At 40.9% G+C, this 12,647-nt stretch overlaps 1 protein-coding gene and 1 non-coding gene across 3 annotated transcripts in view; both read left to right on the top strand.

The window, feature by feature from the left end:
* The window catches only part of safb (scaffold attachment factor B), a 69,952-nt gene extending 58,707 nt beyond the window's left edge, over positions 1-11,245 (top strand). The window contains exons 19-23 of one of the 2 annotated variants that reach the window (XM_086005029.1): positions 146-176; positions 3,386-3,534; positions 5,540-5,649; positions 7,881-7,947; positions 10,858-11,245. In XM_086005029.1, coding sequence (XP_085861155.1) covers positions 146-176; positions 3,386-3,534; positions 5,540-5,649; positions 7,881-7,947; positions 10,858-11,020 — 520 coding nt within the window. In that variant the 3' untranslated portion in view covers positions 11,021-11,245. The remainder of the gene's footprint in view (positions 1-145; positions 177-3,385; positions 3,535-5,539; positions 5,650-7,880; positions 7,948-10,857) is intronic. The other variant, XM_086005030.1, reaches the window with a different exon arrangement.
* LOC147108416 (small nucleolar RNA SNORA42/SNORA80 family) lies at positions 6,644-6,782 on the top strand. Its single transcript, XR_015080747.1, has one exon. It is a non-coding gene; the product is annotated as a small nucleolar RNA SNORA42/SNORA80 family (small nucleolar RNA).
* Positions 11,246-12,647: the final 1,402 nt, after the last annotated feature.

Here is a 12,647-nt window from a genome sequence, read left to right as displayed (position 1 = left end):
GATATAACAAAGTTTCCTGTAGTTGAATGAGATTTAAATTGTATCTTGGGAATTAATTTGTCAGTGTGTACAGTATGTGCTTCATGGCTGTGGCGCTCTAAATGCTCACATTCATTCGGTTTTATTGTGTTCCTTTCTTTCACAGTTCCCGAGGCATGATTGATAGAGATGGACAGGTAACATATTTCACTTTGCTTGAATAAATTAATTAATTGCATGTGTGGAATTGAAAACTATTGGGACTTTCAGGTCCAAAACCAGGATTGTCTGATCTTTCTTGGTAATGGGGTCTTTATGTGGAGACAAATGCCCATTGGACCTCAGAAAAATGTTTGGGGGGGGGGCATCAGTTACATAACATAAGAATTAGGCGCAGGAGTAGGCCATATGGCCCTTCGAGCCTGCTCCGCCATTCAATAAGATCATGGCTGATCTTCGACCTCTACATTCCTGCCCGATTCCCCATATCCCTTGATTCTCCTAGAGTCCAAAAATGTATCTCTCTCAGCCTTGAATACACTCAACGACTCAGCATCCACAGCTCTCTGGGGTAGAGAATTCCAAAGATTCACAACCCTCTGAGTGAAGAAGTTCCTCCTCATCTCAGTCTTAAATGGCCGAACCCTTATCCTGAGACTATGCCCCCTAGTTTTGAACTCTCCAGCCAGGGAAACAACCTCTCGGCATCTACGCTGTCGATCCCCCTCAGAATCTTGTATGTTTCAATGAGATCACCTCTAATTTATCTAAACTCCAGAGAGTATAGGCCCATTCTACACAATCTCTCCTCATAAGACAACCCCCTCATCCTAGGGATCAATCTAGTGAACCTTTGTTGCGCCGCCTATAAGGCATATACATCCTTTCTCATGAGACCAAAACTGCACTTTTACTCCAGGTGTGGTCTCACCAAAGCCCTGTACAATTGTAATAAGACTGCCTTTCTCTTATACTCCAACTCCTTGCAATAAAGGCCAACATTCCATTTGCCTTCCTAATTGCTTGCTGTACCTGCATACTAACTCTCTGTTTCCTGTACGAGGACACCTAAATATCTCTGAACATCAACATTTAATAGTTTCTCACCATTTAAAAAATATTCTGTTTTTCTATTCTTCCAACCAAAGTGAATAACCTCACATTCCCCACATTATACTCCATCTGCCACCTTACTGCCCACTCACTTAACCTGTCTATATCCCTTTGCAGGCTCTTTGTATCCTCCTCACCACTTACTTTCCTACCTAGCTTTGTATAGTCAGCAAACATGGATACATTGCAATCAGTCCTTTCATCTTACTCATTAATAGATTGTAAACAGCTGAGGCCCAAGCACTGATTCTTTCTGCACCCCTCTATTCGCAGCCTGTCAACTGGAAAATGCCCCAATTATCCCTTACTCTGTTTTCTGTCAACCAAACCACTGTCCATGCTAATATATTACACCCCAACCCCATGAGCCCTTATCTTGCGTAGCAACCTTTTATGTGGCACCTTATCGAATGCCTTTTGGAAATCCAAATATACTACATCCACTGGCTCCCCTGCTTGTTATATCCTCAAAATTACAAAAGTGACTACACTCCAAAAGTACATCATTGGCTGTAAAGCACTTTGAGATGTCCGGTGGTCGTGAAAGACACTATAGAAATGCAAGTCTGTCTTTCTTTCAAAAAACTCTTTTTTTTTTTTTTTTAAATTTAAAATGCAATTTCCCTTTCATAAAGCCATGTTGATTCTGCCTAATCATATTATGATTTTCCAAGTGCCCTGTTACCACTTCTTTGATAATGAATTCCAGCAATTTCCTGACGACTGATGTCGGGCTAACTGGCCTGTAGTTCCCTGTTTTCTCTCTCCCTCCTTTCTTGAATAGCAGGGTTACATTTGCTATTGATCCGCTGGGACCGTTCTAGAATCTAGGGAATTTTGGAAGACCACAACCAATGCATCCACTATCTCTGCAGCCACCTCTTTTAGAACCCTCGGGTGTAGGCCATCAGGTCCAGGGGATTTGTCGGCTTTTAGTCCCATTAGTTTCTCTACTACTTTTTCTCTACTGGTATTAATTACTTTAAATTCCTCACTCTTATTAGCCCCTTGGTTCCCCACTATTTTTGGTATGCTTTTTGTGTCTTCTATGAAGACAAATACAAAATATTTGTCTAATGTCTCTGCCATTTCCTTATTCCCCATTATAATTTCACCTGTTTCAGTGTCTAAGGGGCCAACACTTTTGCTACTCTTCCTTTTTACATACTTGTAGAAGCTCTGTTACTGAGTATCTTGGAAGGGGGGGAAAAGTCAGATTCACGTTGGAGACATCTTTTTGTTAAAGCACCTCACACAAGGACCTGCTGTAACTAGTATGTGGAGCCTGGCACATGGCACTCAACCTGGGCATCTGGAACATCCTTGTCACAATCCTGCTCTCTCTAGGTCCTTGCACAACTCTGAAGGCAGATGTCCCATAGAGGTAAAGAGGAAGCTCAGACTTGGGGCAAAGCTACTAGAAGCAGTACCTAAAAGCCAGGTTTAAGAACACATGCTCATATATCCAGGGGTTGGTGCGCATTATGATTGGGTTACAGAGGCACGGAGATGATGAAGCTCCAGTGTGCTGGTGGAACTGCCTGCTGGGTTATGGCATGTATCTTGCATTAATGAAGGGGATGGTGACCATGCACTTGCACGTGTGTAATGCTGTTCATCATGACACTTGGGCTCCTAAGACCTGTTGTCCACCTAGTGAGACCTCAAACTCAAGCTTTCAGTTGTCTGACCACCTAAGGATTATGGGCAGAGGGAAAATAAGCAGTCTTTTTTTTTCTTTGTCTTTTTCTTTCTTTTCTTTCCTTCTTATGACAGTTTTAGAAGTTTCACATTACTCTGCAATCTAAACCTAAATGAAAGACCAAGGCCTGTAGTGCGGGGCAATATCGAGCTCAAGTTCTGAAAAACTTGTTTATTGTTGGGGAAAGGGAAGATTCCCCAGTTTTGTGATCTTGGGAGAGTCAGATGGTGTCATGAGTCTTGATTTTAATACAAGAAGGATGCAAGGAGGAGGAAAAGCATGTCAACCACATATTTGCAGCTTTGAAGGAGCAAGAAAGAAGGGTTCAGAGGAGCACTGACCATTCTGGTATTGATAAAATGGAGGGAGACCAGTAAGGTTTTATTGTGAGGGTACCAATGTGTACTGGCCCGGGTCTCACCACTGAGCAGTAATCTGCTTCATTATCCCGATATGGGAACTATACTTTAGCAGCTGTTGGACACGAGGATATTGGTTTAAAGGGAATTGTATTCAAAAAGCAAAGCGTAAAATAAGTCAACATTTTGTTCAAAGAAACTAACTTAAAATATTTGAATATTGTGTATTTAGCATTATCCTGATGGAAGACATGGAGGACCAGAGCGCCACAGCCGCGATTCAGGGTCACAGCGAGAGGGCTGGAGCGGTGGTGGCTATGGACCAGACATGAAACGAGTAGGAGGAGACAACAGAGGAGGAATTGTGCCTCCACAATCAAGGTAATTGTCAAACGAGCTAAGGGAGCGGATTACACATAAGCTAGAATTGGAGAAACTAAGGGCTGAGGTAGGGCATAATGGTGGTGAAGATCTGAGGTAGTGTAGGGCCTGGTTATGGAGGCAGTTTGTCGATGAGGACAAGAATATGTTGGGAGATAGGGAGCTACGGCAAGGCTTGGAGTGATGTGTAAGCGGGACTTGGTGGGTGCTGATGGTGGAATTTTGGAGGAATTGGAGATTGTGGAGGAGGCCATTAAATATATCAAGCCAGGAGCTAACCGAAGCATGGATAAGGATTGCATCTGTGGTGGGGGTGGAGGTGGGCAAAAGAAACATAGGAACAGGAGTAGGCCATTCAGCCTTTAAGAATATTCCACTATCATGGCTGATCTGTACCTTGACTCCATTCACTCACCTTTGTTCAATATCCCTCGATGCCCTTGCCTAACAAAACTGCAGTCTTAAAGTTCATTTGACTCAGCATCCACGTCCTTTTTGGGGAGCACGTTCCAGATTTCTACTATCCTTTGTATGGAAAAAGTGCTTAATGGTTTCACTCCTAAATGGCCTAGCTTTAATTTGAAGATTATGCCTTTTGTTCTGGATTCTCCCACCAGAGGAATTAGTTTCTCTGTATACTCTATTGAATCATTAGTGATCTTTACTCAGAGTGGTGAGAATGTGGAATTCGCAACCACATGGAACGGTTGATGCAGATATCATAGATGCATTTAAGAAGCAGCTAGATAAGTTTTTGAGGGAGAAAGGAATAGAAGGAAATGTTGATAGTGAGATGATGTAAGGTAGGAGGAGGCTAGTTTGGAGCATAAACTCTGGAATAGACCTGTTGGCCGAATGGCCAGTTTCTGTGCTGTAAAATTCTATTCTAAGAATCCCTTAATCATTTTAAAAACCTCGCTTAGATCACCCCTCAGCCGTCTAAACTTGAGGGGATAAAAGCCAAGCTTATGCAACCAGTCAATTTAACCCTGGTATCATTCTGTTGCAGAGGTGGAAGTAATCATCTTGATGGCCAGGATATTTTTGAGTCAGCAGTTGGAGAGTGAGATGGAATCTGGCAGCAACCAAATTCAATGGCTTTGGTCTTTCCAGTGTTCACTTGAAGGAAATTCTGGTTGTTGTGGAGCCGAAGGACGTGATTGAGATGTAGATCTGGGTATCATACACATTAAAACCAATCTTGTGTCTGTGGATGATGTTGCTGATGGACAACATGTAACTGGGCTGAGAATGGAATTATGGGGAGCACTGCAGGGGACTGGGTGGGTACGGCAGGAGTTGACGTTTCTAAGGATGTGCCGGTTCGCTGGGACAGATAGGAGTGGAGCCATACAAGGGCATAGCCACAGAAATGGTCCATGAGTGGAAGTGATGGAGGAGGATGATGTCATGCACTGCAAGAAGACTGAAGGAGTTAATGTTTCACAGGAAACACTGGTCATGGCTGTTTTGTGGGTGGAGTGCAAATCAATAGGGAGTTGTGGGAGAGGTGAAAATAAAGTTGCACAGCGGTGACCTGTTTAAGACCCTTGGCGAGGAAGGAGGTTGGAGAAAGTAAGTCGATTGTGGGCTTTTTTTGACAAGTTAATTTTGGAGGTGCCTAAGGAGAGGGAACTATTTACAATGTTGGGCAGCATCACAGCAAGGAAAGGTAGTTGGTTAGGAATTTGGTGGGGGTGATGATCAAGGACTCAATGAGTGGGTCTCATGAAAGAGATGAGCTTAGAAATGATGGTGGGGAGATGGAGAACTATGAATGATTTGGGGGCAGGGGTTAGGGGAGGAATAGCCGAAGTAGCACATGAGTGAGTGTAACTTACGTAGGAGTTAAGATAAGTAAGGGTCATGCATAAAACTAACAGTTACATATTATAGTGGCCATGGAAATTGAACTGAACTGTTGCCCCACCTAGCATATTTCTTTTGGAAATATATTTACGTGTTGATTCATTTACACTAAAATGTGTTACTTTTGCTTGAACAGAGATAGGGATTGGAGCAGTGACCATGGGCGGAAGATGGGACATCCAGAACGCTCTTGGGAGGGTACCATGGATGGAGGGATGATGGAAAGAGATCACGACCGTTGGCAAGGTAACCTGTTTGGGTAGAGGAGCTTGTAATGAAAGAAACCAACAGTGGTTTTTAAGATTCCAATCTTGTGATTGATTAGTCCAGTCATTCTTAAAACTAGTTGTGATCAAGATCAGCATTTTACCTTGAATTTATTTCCTTCTAAATGCCTTTATAAATACTTCAGCTATATCGTTGACAAGCATTTTATACTTGACAGATATTTCAGGTAATGTGGACTTGATGTGAATTACAAACTTGGTCTTTGCATGATTTACCTTCTGATGCAATGTTGCAACAAGACTACATCTTGGCCAACTCTGTTAACTATTAAGTCATTTTTTTTCCACTGGTGTGTGCAGTTTTAGGAATCTCTTTAGTCAAATTTAAAATTGTTCCCCTGACCATCCAGGTTTCCACAAGATTTTAATGTTTCGATCATCTGTTTGAAACGGCCTGTTGCTTTTGAATTACAAGCTTTCTAATCTTGTTGAATACTTAAACCTGTTTGTGTTTTAGTATGTCTTATGTATGGTACATGTCGAACTTCAAATATGCTCACAGTAAAGAAATCATTTTTTAATTGATTTATGGGAATCAACAAATATTACTATCCACTCAAGCTTGCTGTCTCACCATATCTCTCCCAAACTTCTGATATCCTCCAACTCACTGTAAGCAACACGGGAGATCACTTTTTTGTTGAAAAGTCTAGCATTAAATATGAATTGTACATTTAGTTTTGTTAGACACAAAAATGAAAAAGACTCTATTAAAGTTAACTAACATTAATTGCCTCTTGCTTCCCAGGTCCTGGCAATTGGTAAGAGATTCAAACGTCTCAATGTTAGACATATTATCTAAATTGCAGCATATTGTGGAGAAATGGATTAGACAAATGATATCTGTATGACTGAATTGTTGATTGTGTCAGCAGGACCATTGACATGTTGGAATTGAAGAGCAGCCATGTGGTGGTGTGCCCCTTTGGGGTCACTCTTTGCCCACTTCGTTAGCATGGCTATGGATTTATGGTGGGATCTATCCCATGATCTCTTCATAGTGTACTCCATGCAAAATCAAATTACTGCCCCAAACCATTGACTGGCCTGGTTCCTCCATAGGCCTGATTCACTGATGTGGGCAGTACAATGAATAATTAGCTATTCTCAGTTTAAAGCTGGTATGGGTGTACTGTATGTTGTATCAGGCCATCTAATCCTGTTGATGGGATGGAAAGTTGCTGTAGTGTCGAAATTTCTCCATTTTGATATTTCTCAACACAATTTTCAGTTTTAAGTGATTTTCTCCCTCTGGCTTCCTGTTGGAAGCAGATTTGGAATCTTGCTTTTATATTTGCTACATGTGCAAACTCTACTTGAGGATTAATGTTTGAACTCAATAACAAACATGCTTTATTGTTGTTTATGACTAGGGATTCTTTTGTACTTGTTTAAATTTAACTGAAGATTGTATTAGTATACAGTTATACATCTGCAAACTGTACCTCAGCACAAACTTAGATTTTAAATAGCAGGCCACTTCCTCATCAGTGGCAGACTTTAACAGGTAAAAATATAGTGGTGATTTTGATAATTGCAATCCGTAGCCTAATCCCTTGAGGTAACTACATTTGCAGCAGGTACAGCACTTAAAGTATATTTTAATAAAAACAGTAAATGCTGGAAACACTGGGCAGGTCAGGCAGCATCTGTGGAGAGAGAAAGAGTTAACGTTTCTGGTCGATGCCTTTTATCAGAACTGGATGAACCCAGTTTTTACACCTAGCTGAGCAGGCAGCCAGGGTCTTGGTTCATCTCTCTGAAAGCTGCCATCCCTGGATCTTTCTCCGTACTGTGCTAAAGTGTCAGCCTAGATGACGCACCCTAAGCAACAGCTCCACCAACTAAGCCAAGTTGACATTACGGAGACCCAAATGGCATTAAAGTTTGGAACTACACCAGCCTTTACAGCTTAATGACATTTTATGCAAGTTCTAGGACACTGAATTTCTGCATTTATCAAGCCCTTTTGTTAGGGTGAGGAATAGGGTGTTTTTGAGATGATACTTTAGTTCTAGTTTACTTCTGTTCAGCTGTTGAACTATAGTAGTGGCGAGCAAACACTTAGCCACAACAAGGAATACATTTGATGAGTTTTTGTTGAATTCATTTATGAATCTTTTATGAAAATGATTAGTCATTAGTAAGGCTGTTTCTTGTGGAGAATAACCCAGTATTCTGCTATTGTAGGAGGTGATAGGGGCATACCTGCCCAGTCTGGACAAGGTCATATGATGCAACAAGGAGGAATGCCTGGGTAAGAGAGACCTGTCTTGTTAAGTGAGAAGCTTATTGGCTTTGGGACTGTTGGCTGCTGCTGAATCCTGCTGAGCACAAATATAGTTTAGTTGAACAATATTTGATGAGTTCTGAGTATCCTTCCTAGTATTGCTGGCAGTGGGATTTATAGGCAGTAATCAGTGGGGCCTGGGTTTGAAACCTGTCCAATTTAATGAGTTGAAAATGGTCTTTGCTGGCTCTTGGAGGTCATCAATTATTTTTGGGCAGTACCTCAAGTGTGGGTCTGCTGGACACTAAATTGGCAGGTTATTCATGTACCATAAGGATGGCTGATTTGAGGGGGTGGGGGGGGGGAGCGGGAAAGAAGTCACATTAGGAATGTGCTGAGATTGATCTATAGGCATCTGTTGGCGGTGAAACCGTACTCTGCATTTGGTTATTTTGTACCTGTTCTGAAAGCAAGAAATCAAAAGAAATTCCATTCGCCAGCATGGGCATTTAGCCAAAAACCTTAAAATTGTTCTTGTAGAACTGGGATTTGTGCTGCTATTCCATTCCATCTTTCTGAATTGAACTCGTTAACTAAACCTTGCACTTCAGAATTTTGCATTACACTGCTTTCATAAATTGACCTGGTAGACATCATCTGTAAATAACTCTCAAAATTGGTCACTTTTTGTGATAGCTTCTTAATGTGGCAAGAATTCTGTTTATTCATTCCCTAAAAAGCTTTCATTTAAATTGACTTTGTTGAACGCCTTAATCAAATACTGTCTGCACGTGTATGTACATCCATTAATACAAGCTGTCTTCCATCATCTTTTCTTGGGTCTGTTCGCAAAATGGGAACTGCACCTATCTGGTTTCCAAAAATTAAATACCATTTTGATTAAGACTTCAAAACAAATCTTTATTACGCATTTTCATTGTGGCTAAATAGCTCGTGAAGCATGACTAGCTTTGTCCTGTGACTGTTCTATAGTCTATAAAACTTCCAGTGTGTCCGGAGATTGTATTTGCAGAAGAAATATAGTGAATTAATTCCTATTTTCTATGCAGTATTACATTTCTGGGGGAAATGTTTATTGAAGTAGGGTGATGGTTTAAGGTAGTCAACCATCTCCCTTTTTATTTTTCTGCTTGGCCACCATTCATACAAAACATTTTAAAAGCAGAGGACAATCTTGGGCTAATTTTCCATTTACAATCTTATTTGCATATCCATACGGTTACATTTTAACTTCTGCTTGAATGGTTTCAGCAGCTGCCTGTAGATGAGTGGTGAGTGAAACCTGCATCCTGCAACTGAACATGACTTGTTTTTTTAAATGAGGGTTATTTGGTGAGAAGTAAATTACAATTGAAATATTTGATCATGAACTACTTTTGTGAAACGGTTGATCCCAATCGTTCTCATTTTACCAGAGCAGCTGAGTTCGGTTGGCATTCTCGGGACAACTTATGACTAAATATGCAGAATGGAGGTCAGTATAGTCTTCATTGCTGCTGGCATTAGTGAATGAAGTCAGTGCCGTTATCCATTCTGTTTTGCTCCATTTACTGAGAAACAAGTGGCCGACCACGCCAATGTACTTGCATAGACTTCAAAGCAACTAAGAGAGATCGTAGCATATGATCAAGCATAATTATATTTGTGCTCATCAGGATTCAGCAATTTCAATTAAAAACTGGTTAAAAAGGAGGAAACATAGAGGAGGAGTTGAGGGTAGTTTCTCAGAGTGGTTGGATGTGGGTTCGGATGTCCCACAAGGTTCTGTTCTGAGACCACTTTTGTTCACTGTCGATCAGTAATTTGGATATAGGGCTAGAGGGAGTGCTATCCAAATTTGAAGATGATGCTAAAATAGGAAACTAGTAAATAATTGAGGACCAAAGGAAGCTGCATTGGACATTGATAAGATGGTGAAATGGGTAAAAAAAAGTAGCAGTTGTTGATTGCCTGGAAATACAAAGAGACCTGAAAAATTGGGACTGCTTTTGTTTAGAACAGAGATTAAGGGGTGATTTGATATAGGTGTTTATGAAGGGATGAGACAGTGCATATAGAAACAGATCATTTCTAGTGCTTGAGGGGTCTAGAACAAGGGGACATAGATATAAGATTAAAAGTAAGAGAAACACAGGCTGTACTAGAGTTAGTGATTGAATTCACCTATGTCAACATTTAATAGGTTAGATAGATGGTTGAAAGAAAGGGGAATAAAAGGACATGGGAACAGGGCGGGCACATGGGATAAGGACCGCATGAACAACATGGACTGGTTGGGCCGAACGGTCTTTTTCCATGTTGTAATTTCTATTTCATTCTGTACAAGACTGAGCTCGGGTTTCCTGTGTAGGAACATATTTCCCCACGGTAACTTTTCAGTATATAAAAAAAAAAAAAAAATTCAATTTATAACCTGTTCATTTATGTGCTCTGTTCTTTAAATGAAGTTTGATGGTGTATTGTGTTTATCAAGATTTTTTTAAATGTTGAATAGTGAAGCAGAGTCTTAAAAGCAGGGGCCTTCAAAATGAGACTGGACACTGCAGTAGAAGTGTTGGGGTTCTAGAGGGACGCACTTCAATGGGTTAAATTGCTTTTTCTCGTCCTTTAATTTTCCTATTATGTAATATATTTGTACTGCACCTGGTCAGTATTTTGACATGGTTGAAGTTAAATAGGAAGAGATTTGGTGAGATTTCATTCTTTTTCTTCTCATCTCACATCTTTGCATGTCGTGTAGAAAATAATTCAAAGTATTGATGGTTCTGCTAAATGCATTGATTGCCTTGTCTTAGGTCTAATTTCTGTTGGGGCTCAACACTGTCTCTCTGGACCTACTTTGGCTTGTTCATGTTCAGCTCTTGGCGTGTCCATCGGTACCACTGAATTAAAGAGACAAATATCCTTTTTCCATAGGCATGGAGGATTTATGCAAGGTGGGAGCCAGCAGGGTGGTGTTCAATCGATGAACCGCACCGTCCAGATAATGGGAGGAGGCATGCAAGGAACGGACAGCTTTGGTGACCAAGACCGAGTGCAGAGACCGTCCAGCGATCCCCATTTCCAGCATCGCTACTAGATCTTGTTTCTATTAACTGATTTTAATGTAAAAGAAATCTTTAATAGTGGTGCGTAGTGCTAATCACAGTACCATGTTCTTGTGTATTTTTGTTTACTGCCTCTGAAACCCAGAATTGTTTTGGAATTAATGATCATTTCATGGTTACTTTATTGTTAAAGTACTTGTATTGAGCCTAGATTCTGATAGTCACTTCAATTTTCCATAAATAAAAGTGAAAACACACTTTGGGTGTCTGAGCTTAATTTTAGGATTAGTTGCATATTTGTGGACTCGTCTTTTTGTTGGTGTGACTGCGCATGGTGTTTTCTAGTACGATTAATGCCTGACTGCTAACGTTGAGTTTGATTGTAGAAGTGCATTATTAAAGGAATGGCTTCTGATGCCCTTTCTAGCCCTTTCATTCTCTTCCATCTGGTCCCCAAATAACAACCTCGAGTTTATTTTGCAAATCGTTTGGAGATGCAGAGACGTGCCTTCCAGTGTAAGAGGATGTTTTGGGCAATGGCTCTACATAACACTGCATTTAATTGTTTCTTGACCCAGTTTACGTCATTGTGTTTCCCCTATTATCCTTGCAACGTTACACCCTTTGGCCGGCGAAAGTTCTGGCAGGTCTTTCAGCTACCTTCCTAATTTTGGACTTGAATCCCCTGGAATTTGAGCTCTTCAAAGAGTTGCTAATTCATTTTTTTCCAATTCCTTTCTTCCACTTCAATTGGATTACATTGAAGACCTCTTTGGATTGCATTTAAGAATATTCCCTTGACCTTTCCTCACTAAATTAGTGATACTGGAATCTTTGTTGGTTTCTTTGTTACCTCTCAGGGCTGGTAATAAGTTCGAGTAGGTGACCAGGATAGAACACAGTACACCAGATGGGGATCTAGCAAATTCCTTGCAAGCCTTTTAATTTATCCTTGATCCCTCGGTTGCTGCAACTTTGTATGCCTTTTTATACTATAGACAAGTGCTAGTTTCATAAATTTATCTAATCACCCACAACTTGGGAACCTTTGGTTCCTTGTTCCTATACAGATTGCTATACATTGAATTACATCTGACACCTATTCTACAGAAGATCCAGTCCTACTGAACCATAGTTGTTCCTCGTTATTTGTTCTCTCTCCACCAACCACCCCCCCCCCCCCCCCCCCCAAATATCGCAGTGTTATCTGCAAACTTGTCATCGGTATTAAACATAGCAAGGGTACCTAGCCTGAACGCTGAGGCAACCCACGCTTAAACCCTTTCCAGTGTGAAAATGTCCCTTTTATGGCTGTCTGCTTATTTTTAATGCATGTTTCAATTCCATTTTACCTCTTCATCATTCCTTAGCAGTTAATATACTGTAGGATGTCAAAAATTGGTGGGCAGCTTGTTGAGCATTGGTTCATCGTTATCTAGGGTACTGTACATTTCTGGGCACCACAATCACAGGAAGGACGTGATGGCTCTGGGAAAGGGGCTGCAGAGGGTCTTGATATATGGAACCAGACACCTGAGCAACAAGATGAGACTGCAGGAGGGGAGTTGGTTTACAGTGGAGCAGAGAGGTGATCTGATTGAGGGATTCAAGATCTTTAAGGAAATTGACAAGTTAAACCTTGAGTTTACCGTGATCCTG

Source organism: Somniosus microcephalus, chromosome 13 (assembly GCF_052327205.1).
Source record: "Somniosus microcephalus isolate GS21.2 chromosome 13, FLI_Smic_1.0, whole genome shotgun sequence".
Taxonomy (NCBI): domain Eukaryota; kingdom Metazoa; phylum Chordata; class Chondrichthyes; order Squaliformes; family Somniosidae; genus Somniosus; species Somniosus microcephalus.
The sequence above is the reverse complement of the archived record's forward strand: the minus strand, read 5'-3'. Positions and strand labels throughout refer to the sequence as shown.